At 37.2% G+C, this 18,798-nt stretch overlaps 1 protein-coding gene across 5 annotated transcripts in view; it reads right to left on the bottom strand.

Moving 5' to 3' along the window:
- Positions 1-18,798, bottom strand: part of LOC138703292 (uncharacterized) — a 114,548-nt gene that overhangs the window by 94,766 nt on the left and 984 nt on the right. For all 5 annotated transcript variants that reach the window (XM_069831061.1, XM_069831063.1, XM_069831065.1 and 2 more), the window contains exon 2: positions 656-778. In XM_069831061.1, coding sequence (XP_069687162.1) covers positions 656-763 — 108 coding nt within the window. In that variant the 5' untranslated portion in view covers positions 764-778. The remainder of the gene's footprint in view (positions 1-655; positions 779-18,798) is intronic.

Below are 18,798 nucleotides of genomic sequence, written 5' to 3'. Positions count from 1 at the left end.
TCCCATCCACAGTATATTAACTTATTACTGCTGTTATAGAAGCCTTTGAGGATCTTTCTGCTGAGAAACTGAATAACCTTTTCCTAACCTTGCAACAAGTCATGAGTGAATGCATGAAGGTTCATGGAAAAAACTGCTACAAACTCCCTGGGGAAATAGAGAAGACAATGATAGGAATGTTTGTCTTCAGTTCTTCAATGCAACTCCGACACTGTTATTTCAGCTCATGATGCTTTAGACTGTGTTGAGTGACTAGGTGTTCCAGAGGCCTTCTCGTTTTTGATTGGTACTTCTTTCTGTATTTGTTCTATGCCAATGAATTACTATGCGACTATTATTTGGAATGGAGGGATTACTATCCATGGTAGATCTTATAGCATATCACACAGGGTGATAAGGGAGGGAGGGAGAGGGAGAGAGAGGTGTGTGTGTGTGTGTTTTTTTGGCGTGTGTATGCGTGCACACGTGTAGAAGCATTATAACTAATAATAACATTATGTATGCATTTGTTCTAAATTTGAGATTAAGAAGCACGAATAATTATATTACATATAAATTATTACAAAAATATCACTCATGATCAAAAACTTCAAAAGTACATCTGTCTTGGCTGATTGCTTCTTATAATTCGCATTAATGTCAAATGAATACTTACTGAAGAAGGAGGTGGCATATGTGATGTCATGGTATGCTGTGGTGAAGATAGCTGTTCAAGATCCTGTACTCTGCTTCCATCTGAATGTTTTCCGTCCATTTCTGCCATTTCTGTTTTCGCAAACTAAAACAAAATGACTATAGTACGATACACAAACAGTATTCTGAAATATACAGAAGATAGTAAGAAATGATCAAGGACGAAAACCACTCAATTCGAAAATATTACATTTTGTAGATACAAATTCGTCAAGAAAAAGACATAACAGAAAATTTGTTCCAAATGACTTTACACCACAAAGAAGATCATTAAATAACGCAACAATTTGTAATCACCAAAGTACTTGAATATGGCATTTGTTTTTGATGCTAGCCTCAATGAAGATACTTTCATAGTCCATTTTGCAATAGGTAAATGGAGTCCGAACTATATATTGTTGATGTTTAGTCAACTGTCTGAAAACAGGTCTAAACCTCATAAATGACACCATGAGGCAACTAAGCCAGGAGTTAATGGGGTAGGGTGGCCAGTTTCTTCCTCCTCCATTGCATACAGCACTGACTAGTTACATATTACATTAATCAGACTTTAGGTTCCAAATTATTATAAGAATAATTATGAGAATATATACTCTCTCTACCATTCAAACACAGAACAAACATCTTTACTGACAAATAAAATCAAGTTAATTTCCATTCTTAGTGTAAAGAGACGTAGTCCTTTAAAAAGGGTAATCCTCAAAGAGAACTACCTACACTAAAAGAGACAAACTTTTTATTTTGCTTCATTGTCTCATGTGACATGTATATATAATGATAAACATGTGGTTTTAATTAGCAATCACAAACACTCTGAACATAAAAATTAAAAAAAAATAATTTGATATCTCACCTGTACAATATTTTAAAGCACCATTGTACTCTCCCCTCCACTTGCTACCAACATAACATGTGAGAAGTCCAGGACTAATTACTACGGAAATCGTCACTTTCCCTAGTATTGCATTCTAGACTTCTCGAGTATTATATTAGTAACAAGTGGAGAGTGTGGAGAGCTACAAACAGTGAATCAGAATATACAGGTAATATCAAACTGCATACATGTTACAGAAACCACTGAAACAAAAATGAATTTTGCCTCATGTGTAGTACCTTTTCTGTTAATAGAATATCAAAACAGTAAATTGATATGAGACATGTCCATGTAGGCTACTTATGTCGAGTTTGCTTTAAGTAATGCAGAGATTCTGTCGATTTTTGGTCCAGTGCCAAATTCAATAAATAGGACTATCAAAATGTATCTTCATTGCATTCCAATAAATTGTCATGGACCAACGACTTTAAAAACATCTCTGGTTTCTGAGTATTTGAGATATTTTAAGGCAGCCTTGCAAATAAGCATGGAATATTTAGAGCCCCACCAAAAAATCTACAGGCCCGATCAGGATCAGGATCAGATCAGATCAAGAGAGAAGAGGGAGCTGAAACTAGCAAGACACTCACTGGTAAAAGTCGCCAGCTTACAACGAACGAAAATGAGCAGCGGGAGCCGGCCGCCGCCTTGTGTCGACAAGTCTCGGCCGGACGGAAGCCAGCCACCGGGGAAGCGGAAAACGAGACGGAAGCCGGTGAAACCGACAGCAGCCGGAAAACCTGTCTCACCGGAAGCAACATCACCACCATAACCATCATCAGTTGGTAAGTCCAGCGCTTCACCGACTAAGACGCTCGACGACTTAAATACACTAAAGACCATGGCACTGATCACTGCTAATAGAGCAGTAGTGATCACAAACGCTGACCCCGACCTACTGGACGCAGTGACTCCACGAAAACCCACAACGACCTTGACTATAAACTCCACCACGAGAGCCTACGTATTTGCCTCACGAGAGAACTTACGTCAGATGACATTGCTACATCCACGACAATTCGGGAAGAACGCCCGATACCAAACTCCACCAACCGCCACTCTCCTCGGACCTTGGGAATTACCAGGCCACCCATCCCATCCCTCCTCCTCCCCACCCCCCTCTCTATTGGACAGTGAATCCTCTTCTTCTTCTTCTTCTTCTTCTTCTTCTTCTTCTTCTTCTTCTTCTGAGGAAGAGGCAGAGGTTACTTCAAATCCACAAGAGGGGCCCTCGGAAGGGCCGACTCCCAATCCAAAACCCAGAGCAGAGAGGTCTCCTGTCCCTAAACCCACAGCAGAGAAGTCTCCCAACGGACCACCTCCCAGCTCTGAGGAGTCGTCTCACGAATCCTCAGCAGGGAAACGGTCCAACAGGCGCAAACCAATTTCCACAAATATATCCGGTTCGACTCCGGCAAGCCCCACTTCTCCCACTCCCTCTGATACTACGCGTCAAACCGCACAAGGACCCAAGACAAGGACAGTACTGAAAATACTGAACCACACAAAAAACAGCAACAACCCACTACACATAGAGCGACTAATGAAACAGTACCGACTCGACATTGAAACCCCACGACAGTTCTGGGCACACACTACCAAGACAACAACACTTACATTCCCCATGATTGACGATGCGGAGAAGTTCGCTAGGGCAATTCCGCTGTACAACTTCGGCCCGTCCGCAGAAATCAACATTACGCCGCCCAGTGAACCAAGACAGAAACAGACCAGAAATAAAGAGATCAGTGTCGTCATGAAAAATGTCGACACGCTGATCTCTGAGGACGAACTAATGCAGATCCTGGCTGAAATGCATCCAGGTATCACACGCATTACGAGAATTATCTCCGCACAGACTGACAAACCCACGAACTTAGTTCGAATATTCACAAAAGACATCACTACAGCAGACAAGTTACTAGCAGGAATTAAACTCGCAGGACGATACTACAGAGTAGAGCCATCACACGAGACAATCTTCCACCGACCGTGCCTTAACTGTGCACAATACGGCCACACAAAGACAGACTGTGACAAGCCCAAGACTTGCTTTAAGTGCGGCAAGAATCCCGACCTTTGCAACCACAACCGCCTATCCCAGATTAGGTATTGCGCCACGTGCAACAGCGACACCCATTATACGGGCCAAGCTCGCTGTCCAAAATATCCAAGGACTAATCTCATAACCTCCACTGATCCCACGCATGTCCCCATAGACACTCACAAACCAATACCGCCACCTATACCCAAACCATCACAGTCCGTCTTCAAACCAACACTTCCCAAACCCGAATTGTCTTATGCGGATGCGACTAAGACTATGACAACCAAGACAACCACTACAGACAATCCACAGACAGACAAAACAACCACGGAACAGCTAGTCGAGGGAGTTCTACGTTCTGCTATGCAGAAAATAGAATCCTACATTGACCGGCAACTAAACAGACTACAGGACGAAATAGTGACATTCACTATTTCCTTACTCACTACAGACACAAACCCCACGAAACGACACACGACACTTGCCACAGCCAACCAGGCAGCCAGACGGCTTCTACGGAAACGAGTAGCCCACCACTTTGTTGGTAACAGGTTACGAGTCTCCCTAGCGCCACTACAAAAACGTGACTAGAACTGAACTGACCAGAGCACTGGACACTCCACCTCTCATTAACATCTGCGAGGCATGGTGCTAACTTCACTTCATTCATTTCATTCACAATTCAACTGTTAGCGTGTACATGTTTCATATAACCATTTACAGGGGAAAATACACTACTGTTAGATGAGAGGGCAAACGGCTTTTAGCTGGGAACCTAGAGCTAAAGTTAGTGAACTGCAAGTCGGGCTACAGGCCCACTTTTTTTCGGTACCTACCTGATTTGCTGCATCTTAAAAGCAGGCCAGCATAATTTCTTGACAAACCAGTCTTAAATGGTTTCTGTTGGGTTAAAGGTGGTTCATTCATGTTAAGTCACAAAATTGTTTTATGTTTCAAACATTCAAATATTCTGTAGATAGATTTTATTCGATTCATGAGACAGAAACCACGTTCACAGGCAGCTCCAGATACAACTGCCATTGTTAGAACAATCGACAAAAATACTCAAGAAATCTTGAAACGCTGAGGGTAAAAAGAATCTTTGCACACTTCTTTTATCTCGAATCGTTCACCAAGCAACTGATTTTCATTGAATTTTGGTAGTGAATCTTTGAAATGTTCTGACAATTCCAGTATTTCTTTGTTTCCAGCTTCAACTAAATGATGACCAACTGGCCATTTAACAGTGTCAAAATCTCCATGTTTGACAAAACAGGAAATGCATTAGTAAATCTTCTTTTCAAATAGATTTGCTCATTGTTACTCATATTCTTACAATGATCTCTTTGGAAAATACCTTCTTCCAAATAATAACTAATAGGCCTATCTAGCAAAAAAAAAAAAAAAAAGGATAAGTTGGCGACACTGATCATTCAGCATCAGTCCTATCTTGCTACAACTTAAATGAAGGGTACACGGGAATGACGATCAAGGTCCATTTTAGAAAGTTTCGAGAAAAACGAATTTTAAAGTTTAAGCACTTAATACTTTGTTATGTGTGTATTTGATAGAAATTGACGTAGTGGAATGTCAAGAACGACTATTATTTCTTATTACTAGCTATACCACATGATAGTACTTCCTTTCCACTATAAGATGGCATTATTAACTCAATTTCGATTTTTGATGGACCTTGATCGCTTTTCCCGTGTACCCTTCAAATGTCATCTACTGGTAGTGGTGAATGTTGTAACTATGTGCATACTCCCTTCCTGATTCAATGTATAAAACTGAAGAAAATTCTCTAAGATGCTCCCAAAGCAAATATACTATAGGTCTAATATAAGAGAAAATGTTATCAATCAGACATCGCAAAATAATAAGTTTTCAAATTTGAAATATCAATTGCAAACGTAAATTTGTCGGTGATTTTCTTTCAAATTCATGTGCCTGTGTTATTAATATCTTAGGCGCTCATGAAAACAACTCAGACATCTGGAGCATGTGGGCATCTGCTTATTTGCAAGTCTGTTATAAAGAATAACTAGGTAGTAATTTATCATTTAGCAACAGGTTTTAATATTACTTTAGTTTTTCTGTTCTTTGGTCCAGGGCAATTCACGTGAATTCAATGAAGATAAGTTAATAATTTTGAACAGAATAGTCCTGCAGAAAGTCCTAGCAATGGATCTTACACACAGTTTTAACTTTTCATATTAGTTTGTGAATCCACCCCCTCTCACTAATAGCATTCTCATGTACATCAGTTCCACCGTATGGCATAGGAAAACCAGAGATTTCCAACCAGGAAAAGCTATGTATTTCTCTGAAAGGCACAATATAACTCTGTAGTACATATTTTATATTTATATAATATTTAAGCCTACAGTGAAATGCAAGATTATCCCAAGAGATACGCATACGAATATTTAAGAAAGTGGGTGGTATTTCTTTACAATTGAGTTACCAAAGAAAGGTAGGCTGTATTTTAGATACTTGGCTTTAGTTAAATCTTTTTTTTTCTTTAAGTAGGTTATTTTACGACGCTTTATCAACAGCTTTGGTTATTTAGCATCTGAATGAGATGAAGGTGACAATGCCGGTGAAATGAGTCTGGGGTCCAACACCGTAAGTTACCCAGCATTTAGTTAAATCATACGAACCATAAACATAAGACAAATTGAGCAGCAACGCCAATTCTGCATTGGAATAAGGATGGAAGGTTGCTGCGAAAGTAGGGTTGCCAACTGTCCAGTTTTCGATCGGACAGTCTGAGTTTCGGCTCAAAATTACCATGTCCGGGCAAACATGTTGACATAAAAAGTCCAGTTTTCTGAATTTCTTTAAAAGCCTACTAGCCCACTTCAATGAGTTCTATGACATTTTCTCCACTTAATCTTCATGCCTTATTGTTAACAGAGACTTGGTTAAAACCTTCCCTTTGTTCGGCTGTAGTCAACATAGACGACTACACATTACTGCATAATGATCACACAAATAAATGTGGTGGAGGTGTCGGGGCATACATTAGGTCAGATCTACAACCCAAATTATATATTCTACTCCTAGTGAGTATTCTGCAGCCCCTGAAATTCTTTTTATTGAAATAACTGCATATTTTCAAAAATGTCTCCTTTGCATAATAATGGATACTGAAGAGCCTCTAATAAACCATCTGCTTCATTATGAACACGCAATTATAATGGGTGACCTAAATACAAATCTGCTTGCCACCCAATCGAACTGCACAACACAACTGTTGACAATGTTCCAAGCATGCAACTTGACAGTCCTTCCCCTCAATCCTACTCACCACACTTCACATTCTGAGACTTTACTGGACTTAATAGCTACAACAAACCAGGACAAAGTACTGACGCACGGACAAATACCTGCACCGGGAATCTACCTTGCCTATTCCCTCAAATGCCCTCCAATCATTCGTAAAACAGTGACATATAGAGACTTGAGATGCATTGACCAGACAGCTTTAATATCAGACACAACCATGATTCCCTAGCACACAATTTGGACTACTCCTGCTCTAGATGACAAGGTTTCGATTTTTAATGATTATATTACACAACTTTACGATAAACACGCACCACTGAAATCGAAATGAGTGAAAAGACCAGCAGTCTCATTGTAAACTTCCTCAATACGCACTATGATGACTGAACGTGACGCAGCTTACCGTAAATACAGAAGGACCAGATCTGAGGATAATCTGAGTACAAACAATTATGTAACAAAGTTACCCAAGAAATAAGAAATTCGAAACTTCGACACATGCATGACATTACTGGACAATCTTCAAACCCATCAGCACTATGGCGAGACTTGAAAACAATGGGCATAGGGAGACAGAATGACCAAGTAAACTACTTTTCTATTACACTGGATGCTCTTAATAACCATTCTAAAACGATACACTCACAACCAATTGACCCCAGGGAGAGAGAACAGACAATGCACAAACTACTGCAAGCAACCTGTGAAACGAGCGAGAAATTTTACTTCACATACGTAACAGACTTAGACGTAAAGAAAGCTATAAAACGGGTAAGTACTAAAGCTGAAGGAGTTGACTGCATCAGCATTGTTCTACTATGTAAAATCATAGACGTAATATTGCCAACTGTAACACACATCTTTAATGCCTCGCTTATGACCTCGACATATCCGACTCTCTGGAAGAAAGCTTATGTACGTCCCCTTCCTAAAAATAATAATCCTTCAAACCTAAATGATTATCAGCCTATAAGCATCCTGGCCACCCTGTCAAAAGCACTGGAATGCAATGTTCACAAACAATTGACGGACTTCTTGAACGAACACAATTTACTTGACGAGTATCAGATAGGCTTCAAAACTGGACATAGCACAAATACAGAATTACTTAAAGTTACGGAAGACATACAGGAAGCCTCCGACAAACAAAAATTGACCATTTTGACACTTCTTGACTTCAGCAAAGCCTTTGACTCAGTTGACATAGACCTGTTACTATGCAAGCTCTGAGCCCTTAATTTATCAGAAAGTTCAGTGTCATGGATTACCTTCTACCTTCAAGTACGCCAACAGTGTGTGCGGGTCTGTGATCGTTTTTCTTCCAAGTGTACCGTGGGTGCAGGTGTACCACAGGGTTCAGTTCTTGGACCTCTACTTTTTACGATCTACATAAATGACATCACAATCTATTAAACACTGTAGACATATCCTATTTAATTTCAAAGGCATATTGGTTCCGTTAAGTTCAATGTTAATTGAAAAATGAGTTCTATTCAGTCAATACTTAACATAACACAATAAAACATGTTATAATAACATTTACACAGATTTTAAAAACAAACATTTTCGCCAATTTTGATTGGCATCTTCAGGTCGTGTAGGTCGAATGGAACATGTTATAAAAAGTGAACACTTGGTATATGACGTTAAAAACCAAAGTTACAACTGTAATATCACTTAAAAACAGAGAATAGAATATAGCAAAAAACCTCCACGATGTGTGTAGAATCACTGTGTTGAAAGAGGCGTGTGTGAACCAAGGAAACAGCAAAACTCTTCTGCCATTGCAGATACAGTTTTCAAGATAGATTTGAAGATGCTACGAACAGGTCGGTCGTGTGGCCGTTATGGAGAGCAGGAAAAATCCTGTAAATTGTAAGGATAGAATGAAAGAATATTTAGAAGCATTTAAGTATTATTTATATCTTCTAAAACAATACTTACAAAAAATGGAAGAACGTCTTGAAATCCATGAGGAAGGCGACACGACTGATCTTTACATTAAGTGGTAGCGTATGACGAAAACTGTATACGTTGCACGACTAGTGGATGAATGACCGTTACTTGCGTGTGATTTTAAACAGCGGGTTATTTGAATTTGAGTATTGTTCATTAAGGAGCGGGCTATCATTATTATTAGAAAAGGTGGTAATATATAGTTCCTCCGCAGCATTCATATAATTATGATTGTTAATAGTCTTTAAGACCTGAAGGGCTTCTTCTATGCCAGTAAGTTCGTGATTAAGGGAAATGAGATGCGTGGCAAACTTTGATTTATTCCTATTGAATTTGAAGTCAGAGACGTGCTCTTTGTAAAGCATGTGAAAATTCCTTTTTGTTTGGCCAACATATTTACTGGGACAGTTTTTACACTGTAATAGATAGACACCGCTATTGGCAAATTTATTGTAATTTTGAATGTTTTTGGGAATTATATTATTAAGTTTGTTGTTGGTACAGAATGCTATGTTAATTTGTTCTTTTCTAAAAAGGTTACCTAATTTGTATGACACATTACCGAAAAATGTCATGGGTTTCCAGTGAGTGATTTTAGTCTTTTTGACAGAACTTATTAAAGTGCTATTAGTTTTGGTTTCTGCTTTAAATTTATTTAAGCGTTTTCTTATCAAATTGTTAATTAAATTCTTATTAAAGCCATTGATTTGTGCTAAATTTACAATGTATCTATATTCTATGTATATATTATTAAGTTTGTTGTTGGTGCGGAATGCTATGTTAATTTGTTCTTTTCTAAAAAGGTTACCTAATTTGTATGACACATTACCGAAAAATGACATGGGTTTCCAGTGGGTGGTTTTAGTCTTTTTGACAGAACTTATTAAAGTGCTATTAGTTTTGGTTTCTGCTTTAAATTTATTTAAGCGTTTTCTTATCAAATTGTTAATTAAATTCTTATTAAAGCCATTGATTTGTGCTAAATTTACAATGTATCTATATTCAGCCTGATAATTGTTTCTGTTTAGGGGGACTTTGAGCAACTGGTCAACTAGAAAACGGAAATTACTAATCTTATGTGTGTAGAGGTGATTGGAATCAAATTGGATGGAATGACTGGTGGATGTAGGTTTCCTATAAATATTATAACAAACAGTGGAGCCTCGAATGGCTATGTTCAAATCCAAAAAGTTTATAGATCTATTAAGTTCTGTCTCACAAGTAAATTTTAAATTAGGATGCAGGTTATTAAAACTTTTGAGAACATCTTCGTGGATTGCACTACTACTATTGTAAAGTATGAGGGTATCATCTACGTAACGGGCATAGAAGAGTATGTTATACTGAGTAGTTAACTTGGGGACTTGTCTATGCCCGTTACGTAGATGATACCCTCATACTTTACAATAGTAGTAGTGCAATCCACGAAGATGTTCTCAAAAGTTTTAATAACCTGCATCCTAATTTAAAATTTACTTGTGAGACAGAACTTAATAGATCTATAAAGTTTTTGGATATGAACATAGCCATTCGAGGCTCCACTGTTTGTTATAATATTTATAGGAAACCTACAACCACCAGTCATTACATCCAATTTGATTCCAGTCACCCCTACACACATAAGATTAGTAATTTCCGTTTTTTAGTTGACCGGTTGCTCAAAGTCCCCCTAAACAGAAACAATTATCAGGCTGAATATAGATACATTGTAAATTTAGCACAAATCAATGGCTTTAATAAGAATTTAATTAACAATTTGATAAGAAAACGCTTAAATAAATTTAAAGCAGAAACCAAAACTAATAGCACTTTAATAAGTTCTGTCAAAAAGACTAAAACCACCCACTGGAAACCCATGTCATTTTTCGGTAATGTGTCATACAAATTAGGTAACCTTTTTAGAAAAGAACAAATTAACATAGCATTCCGCACCAACAACAAACTTAATAATATATACATAGAATATAGATACATTGTAAATTTAGCACAAATCAACGGCTTTAATAAGAATTTAATTAACAATTTGATAAGAAAACGCTTAAATAAATTTAAAGCAGAAACCAAAACTAATAGCACTTTAATAAGTTCTGTCAAAAAGACTAAAACCACCCACTGGAAACCCATGACATTTTTCGGTAATGTGTCATACAAATTAGGTAACCTTTTTAGAAAAGAACAAATTAACATAGCATTCCATACCAACAACAAACTTAATAATATAATTCCCAATAACATTCAAAATTACAATAAATTTGCCAATAGCGGTATCTATCTATTACAATGTAAAAACTGTCCCAGTAAATAAGTTGGCCAAACAAAAAGGAATTTTCGCACACGTTACAAAGAGCACGTCTCTGACTTCAAATTCAATAGGAATAAAACAAAGTTTGCCACGCATCTCATTTCCCTTAATCACGAACTTACTGGCATAGAAGAAGCCCTTCAGTCTTAAAGACTATTAACAATCATAATTATATGAATGCTGCGGAGGAACTATATATTACCACCTTTTCTAATAACAATGATAGCCCGCTCCTTAACGAACAATACCCAAATTCAAATAACCCGCTGTTTAAAATCACACGCAAGTAACGGTCATTCATCCACTAATCGTGCAAAGTATACAGTTTTCGTCATACGCTACCACTTAATGTAAAGATCAGTCGTGTCGCCGTCCTCATGGATTTCAAGACGTTCTTCCATTTTTTGTAAGTATTGTTTTAGAAGATTTAAATAATACTTAAATGCTTCTAAATATTCTTTCATTCTATCCTTACAATTTACAGGATTTTTCCTGCTCTCCATAACGGCCACACGACCGACCTGTTCGTAGCATCTTCAAATCTATCTTGAAAACTGTATCTGCAATGACAGAAGAGTTTTGCTGTTTCCTTGGTTCACACACGCCTCTTTCAACACAGTGATTCTACACACATCGTGGAGGTTTTTTGCTATATTTTATTCTCTGTTTTTAAGTGATATTACAGTTGTAACTTTGGTTTTTAACGTCATATACCAAGTGTTCACTTTTTATAACATGTTCCATTCGACATACACGACCTGAATATGCCAATCAAAATTGGCGAAAATGTTTGTTTTTAAAATCTGTGTAAATGTTATTATAACATGTTTTATTGTGTTATGTTAAGTATTGACTGAATAGAACTCATTTTTCAATTATTCATATCCTATTTGCTGATGACTTACAAATATATATCTCTGCACATATATCGGCACTAAATTACGCAATAAATGATGTAAACAATGACCTAAAATCAATTATTTCATGGACGAAAAAGTTTGGACTGAAATTGAACTCTGAGAAATCACAGGGAATTATAATGGGACATCAACGATTTTTAAGTAAATTAAACACAGGTGACTTATCTCCTGTTAAAATGAATGAAACTATTATCCCTTACAGTGATAGAGTAAAAAATCTAGGAATTTATATGGACAAAAACTTAAGTTGGAATACTCAAATCACACACACATGTAAAATAAGTTTTATGAAAATTCACGCACTAAAAAGAATTAGAAATTTCCTTCCATTGCTTCTCAAGAAGAATTTAGTGCAGTCGCTCTTAATGCCTCATTTTGATTACTGTGACATTCTCTACACTGGCCTTAACATGAGACTGACAGACAGACTACAGCGTGTTCATAATGCATGTGTTCGATTTATTTGCAACGTCCGTAGATCTGACCGTATCACACCTTCACTAAATATGCTGTCCTGGGCTCATCTCAAAGAGCGAAGAACTATTTACTCTCTCACTTTACTCTTCAATATTCTTCAAACCTCTAACCCTAGCTACTTAGCTTTTCGTTTTCAACATTTGTCCTCATATCACGAAATAGATACTCACTCACAACATCATATCACACTCTCCATTCCTACACACAGAACATCCTTCTACTCTTCATCTTTCACGGTTTCTGCAGCTCATCTCTGGAACTCTCTACCACAACATGTCAGAGACTGTCGGACATTGTCTAGTTTCAAAAATAAATTAAAATTGCACTTTTTCAGTTCAGATTCCTTTCAGTTATAAGACCTTTTCTCTGCGATAGTTTTGTAAAAATATAGGCTATATATTTCTTCCTTCCTTTCTCCTTTTTGTTCTCTTTATCAGCCGATGAATTTATTATCATAGTCTTTTTATTGTGAATTTTGTTTAATATTCGTATTTCTTTTCTTTTTTATTATTATTTTGGTGCATTCCATTTTGTTATATTCTACCTTACGTTTTCCATATTAACCATTTGTACTAAATGAATTGCTTTTACTATATTCCATTGTATTTTACTTTCTTTTTTCTATTATAGTATTATTTTCATGTTGTTTAGTGTCGATTTTATTATGCTATTATTATTATTATTATTATTATTATTATTATTATTATTGTAATGGGCCATATGAATAAAACTGAAGGATTTCCTTCGAAGCAAGAGGTTGAAGTATAAGGCTATGCTTCGAAGCAAGAGGTTGAAGTATAAGCAAATGCTTCGAATTGTAAGAATAACCTCTACCTTATCCTTCAACCTTCTGCTTCTAAGACAGGAGCATGTGCTCATAAAAGTTGTTGTGACATTTCATGTTGCAATACTGTGTATTTGTCGGCGCTCTTTATCAACTGAGTGCGGGTGTTTGGTTTCATAAAGGAACGCGATAAGCAGCAACTGCGGGCCTCCCAATGACACAGCAACTTTCCTTCTGATGCTAATAAACCACACTTATTTCAATCACAACTAGGTAAAGATTCCGCGTGATTAAAACTGGATCTTCTGATTCAGACGGCGGTAGCTGTGAGCCCCTTGAAATTACAATGATATTTTTAGTTACACATCCTGGAATATTAGAAAAAAAGTCACAAGTTCCAGAAGTGCAAAGGAAAAAAAAAAAAAAAGAGACAGCATTTCAGAAAATGATAAAATATTTCGAAGAAAATTCGGCATACTAATAACTTCCTCCTAACATGCGTCTTTGCAGTTGTCATAATAGTATTATTAAATATAATTGCGGCTACTGAGTGTGAGAAATAATGATAGTTAATTAAAGTTTCTGCGTTAATCTGTGTGCAGCAATAAAATACTAGTAGAAAAATTATATCAATGTAGTGACGTGAATAGATTTGAAGTCCTTCCTGTGGCAGGTTCCTCTGGCTCTAAAGTATTTTCATCTTCATTTAAATCCTGTATATTTTCTGTAAAGTCATAATCATGATCATCCAGGTACTTCTCTAGCCTACATTGTGCAACACAAAGCAACAAACAATGATTGTTGGGACGTTTGAGGCAGCAATTGTACAGGCGTATTGTAGAATAGAAAACCTAATTCTTAGTTGGCCAAATGAAGGTTCTATTATAAAATAACTGTCTCTTTATTTTAAAATCCGATTTCGATATGATACCATGAGCCATGATTCCAAGCCGTCACCCAGTAGGACAGTATTTTTAAATCCACTTAACACATCACGAACTGATGAATTTTTCCTTATTTTACAGTCATGAACGGACCCTGGCCAACTAGCTGTAACACTCGTACAGCGTTCTTTTGCATTGCATGTAGCCTGCAACATGCTCATCATTTCATGATCATACCAGCATGCTGTGTAGGTTTAGGAATACACACGAGTCCAGTCTAATACACTAATAGTATTCGGAAAATTAAATTTCTATAACTATTCAGTTATTGCAACAATTGTATGTATCTTGTAATGATGTTGACAACTTCAGCCATATGTTCGCTTTTTCTGTTATTTTTTTAGATACACTAATAACAGGTCCCGTGCCGTGGCATCGTGGTCTAAGGCATCCTGCCTAGGACTCGCGTTACGGAATGCGCGCTGGTTTGAGTCCTCATGGGGGAAGAAATTTTCTCATGAAATTGCGGCCAGTGTATGGGACCAGTGCCCACCCAGCATCGTAATGTACTTGGGGAGCTACGATAGGTAGCGAAAATCCGATTTTGCAAACCAGCTATATCGGCTAGGGGGATCATAGTGCTAACCACACGATATCTCCATTCTGGTTGTATAATCGTCCACCTCAGCTTCGGCATGTGGACGTGAGGCCAGCAGCCGGCTGGTCGGTCTTGGCCCTTCATGGGCTGTAACGCCATGGATTTACTTTTTACTTTTACTTTTACTTTAATAGCAGTTTTACTGACAGTGGTGCCATGTATATCCATCTCTTCTGCAATACCTGATTAGAATTCGGATCGACCATAAACGTCAAAAAAATAAATAAATAAGTAAAAAATAAAATAAAATCATTATCTTCATTTCCGAGGATGTCTGACTGGCTTTAAGAGGGCTGGACCCGATACGAGTCCGCACATTTAGGCACGGTTTGGTCCAATGTGAGCTCTATAGGCCTATATCCGATAATTGTTCAAGTCCGACGGTGGCTTCGGTGGAATCCATGAATCCGACGCTGATAAGTTGGCCAACCTGCCTCAGCTCCAGATACAGCCAGGTCTAGTTTCACGACGAGTAGCCTGATAAACCCCAGGGGCTCCAGACCCCAAGCCCTTCCTATATCAGCATCGGAAACTCCCAAGACTTTACACTAACCTATTTTTACTATTGCAGATAAAAGATGAAATGAAATGATAGAGGGAAATGGGAGTATCCCGAGAAAATCCTTTGCAACGTCTGATTTTTCAACCACAGATTCCATCATGATCTGGACGGGGATCGAATCCGGGCTTCCTGGATTGAAAACAGCAGCTAGCACTTGGGCTAAAGAGGCGGCTATTTCCGAGAATTCCCCTCCTCTTCTCCCCTGTGTTTCTTCCAAAAAATGGGATTAATCCATTGGACATTTTCTTCATTAAGTGTACATAAACTCTTATACTACTCCCTAACAGCACACCACCACAATTTGTAGTACTTTTCACGTCGTAATGCGACTGGTAATTCAACCATCACAGAGATGAGTCTGCTCCTGATCAGACTTCACTTTTTAGAAGGATATGCTTCTGAATCGAAGGATATGCTTCACTTTATTCATACATTTTTTCTAATTTTGAAGCAAGAGGTTCCGCTCCAAGCAAATGCTTCTTCCTGTGAAGCAAGTGCTCTTTTCCTATTGCGTCATCAGGAGGAGAAGGTTGTGCTCTGCTTTTTATTATTAAAATCTGAAGCACATCCTTCAAAATAGTAGAGTAAAAGGATATGCTCAACTTTATTCTTACGGCCCAATATGTTAGTATTCTGTTCTTTAACTTTTTGTTAAATTTTAACTGCTTGTATACTTTGTGACCTGGTAGAGTGTAAGAGAAGGCCCTATGGCCTTAACTCTGGCAGTATAAATAAAGAATTATTATTATTATTATTATTATTATTATTATTATTATTATTATTATTACTACTATTATTAAAGTAAGTGAATATCATGTTAACCCAGATAAGACTGACGTCCTATATATAGGACACCAGACGTTTCACACAAATATGTTAATAACAATGACTATGACAGACTAAATATAAGAAAAAAAATTGGAGGCAATTTATAACACATAAGGATTATGGTATCATGATTGCCGACTATGAAAATCTTACACAACAGTGTTAAAAAAATAAAACAGTTGGTTCCTACATATAGGACGTCAGTCTTATCTGGGTGTAACGAACGGAGAAACAAATTCTGCATTATGATAATTATTCATGAAACATTACTTTGTTTTGATTTTCTCTTGGTTAGGTAATTTAGACGTACATGGCACACATATACTGTACTCGCAAGGAATCTACAACATAGTAGCTGTGACTAAAGTTCAATTCCACCCTTTTACAAGATAACTTTCTACATAACAAATTCTCCAGTAAAGGTGGAGTGGACATCTGCCGATTGCTGACATTAAATAATGTCTTGCCTTTCATAAAGGAATCATCAGATTACATCTGCCGATTATTGACATTAAATAATGTCTTGCCTTTCATAAAGGAATCGTCAAATTCTAATATTTCAAATATGTGGGTGAATTTTTTTAAGCATTGTAAGGCACCTAATTTATTTAAAATCGTTCAACATTTCTAGCAGTGCCATCATCAATTTGAATTTATTAAACCCGTTTCAGTGTGATGCAAAATATTTGGAACAGTGAAAAGAACAGACTAAAAGTAGAAATGGTGAAAGCTAAATTGTTTGTGGTTTTTAACTACAGAATGAAGTATGCACAATTTGCGAAATTTCTGAAAACCAGCAATGGAAAAGAACTTGTTAAAGCTGCAAAATTGGAGAAGAAAATCAATATAACTTCAAGATTAAAGCCTCCAACTAATCGGTAAGCAGCACTGCTTTTGAATTCAAACTCCCGGGCTCAACGGTGAGATGCATGCAGTTAGCCTATATTTTCCTATACCAGCATGTATATTATTTTTATTTTTTGGTTTATTTCCATCAACTGCCATAGTTATCTAGCATCTGAGTGAAATGAATCGAAATGAGTCCAGGGTCTAGCGTCGAAAGTTACCCAGAATTTGCTCACCCTGGAAAAAACCTTAACAAGGTAACTTATCTCAACCAGAATTTGAACTCGGGCCCGCTCATTTCAAAGTCAGTCATGCTAACCGTTACTTTATCACAATGGACTACCAGTAAGTTATGTAGTGTTGTCCCTAAATATGTACATACAAGGTTAAAATAGGGAAGGAATTGGAGGAGAAAACAGAGTGAAAATAGATAAGAAAAGAGGAAAAAGTAGTTCAATGTAGGTATATATATATATATATATATATATATATATATATATATTATAATAATATGACAGCTTCAAATATTTGGGATGTACTATAAGCAGTTACACGAGCTGCTGCCAGGAAGTCAAAAGGAGGATAGCAATGGCGAAGGAAGCTTTTAATAGAAAAAGGAGCATCTTCTGCAGACCTCTGGAGAAAGAACTAAGGAAGAGAATAATGAAGTGCTTTGTATGGAGTGTGGCATTGTATGTGGCAGAAACGTGGATATTACGACGATGTAAAGAGAAGCAAACAGAAGTATATGAAATGTGGATTTGGAGAAGAATGGAACGCATGAAGTGGACAGACAGAATAAGAAATGAAGCTGTGCTGGAAAGAGTGGGTGGAGAAAGAATGATGCTGAAATGATCAGAAAGAGGAAAAGGAATTGGTTGGATCGGTGGCTGAGAAGAAACTGCCAACTGAAGGATGCATTGGAAGGAATGGTGAATGGGAGAAGAGTTCGGGGCAGAAGAAGATATCAAATGATAAGACGACATTAAGATATATGGATCATTTGAGGAGACAAAAAGGAAGGCAGAAAATAGGAAAGATTGGAGAAAGCTGAGTTTGCAGTGAAAGACCTGCCCTTGGCCAGAACACTGAATGAATGAATGAATGAATGATAATAATAATAATAATAATAATAATAATAATAATAATAAGACTAATAAATAAGTTTAAGGAAAGACTGGATAATAGTACGTATATTATTCAGGCAATTAATACTAACATTTTGTTTTATGAAAATGTCCGGTTCTGCCTCCAATGAAAGTTGGCAACCTCATGTGAAAGCGGTGGCTGGCAGAGAGGCGGGATCACATGCCTTGCATGTAAGCTTTCTGGTAGGAAGAACTACATAGATAGTACTGGTACAAAGCGAGTTTTCGTGGATTATGTGACAGGTTAGATTTGGTTAGTTCAGGTTTTTGGTATGTCTTGCATATATGCATTTTGGTCGATAGGCCTAGATGGGTATAGATAGATAGGCTATCTGCTTTTCTTCAGTAACGCAAAACTTATGGGTAACATAAGAATTACCAATAACTTTTGTTGTCGTAGTCTTATTAGAGTGCGCAGACACACCCAGCACATCCTGCAACTACGCCTACGAATGTGCATGTAGTCATGCAACATAAAAGTAAAAATCTAAACTACACATAAACTTCTACCTTTATAACACGATATTC

This window comes from Periplaneta americana, chromosome 7, assembly GCF_040183065.1.
Source record: "Periplaneta americana isolate PAMFEO1 chromosome 7, P.americana_PAMFEO1_priV1, whole genome shotgun sequence".
Classification (NCBI taxonomy): Eukaryota; Metazoa; Arthropoda; class Insecta; order Blattodea; family Blattidae; genus Periplaneta; species Periplaneta americana.
The sequence above is the reverse complement of the archived record's forward strand: the minus strand, read 5'-3'. Positions and strand labels throughout refer to the sequence as shown.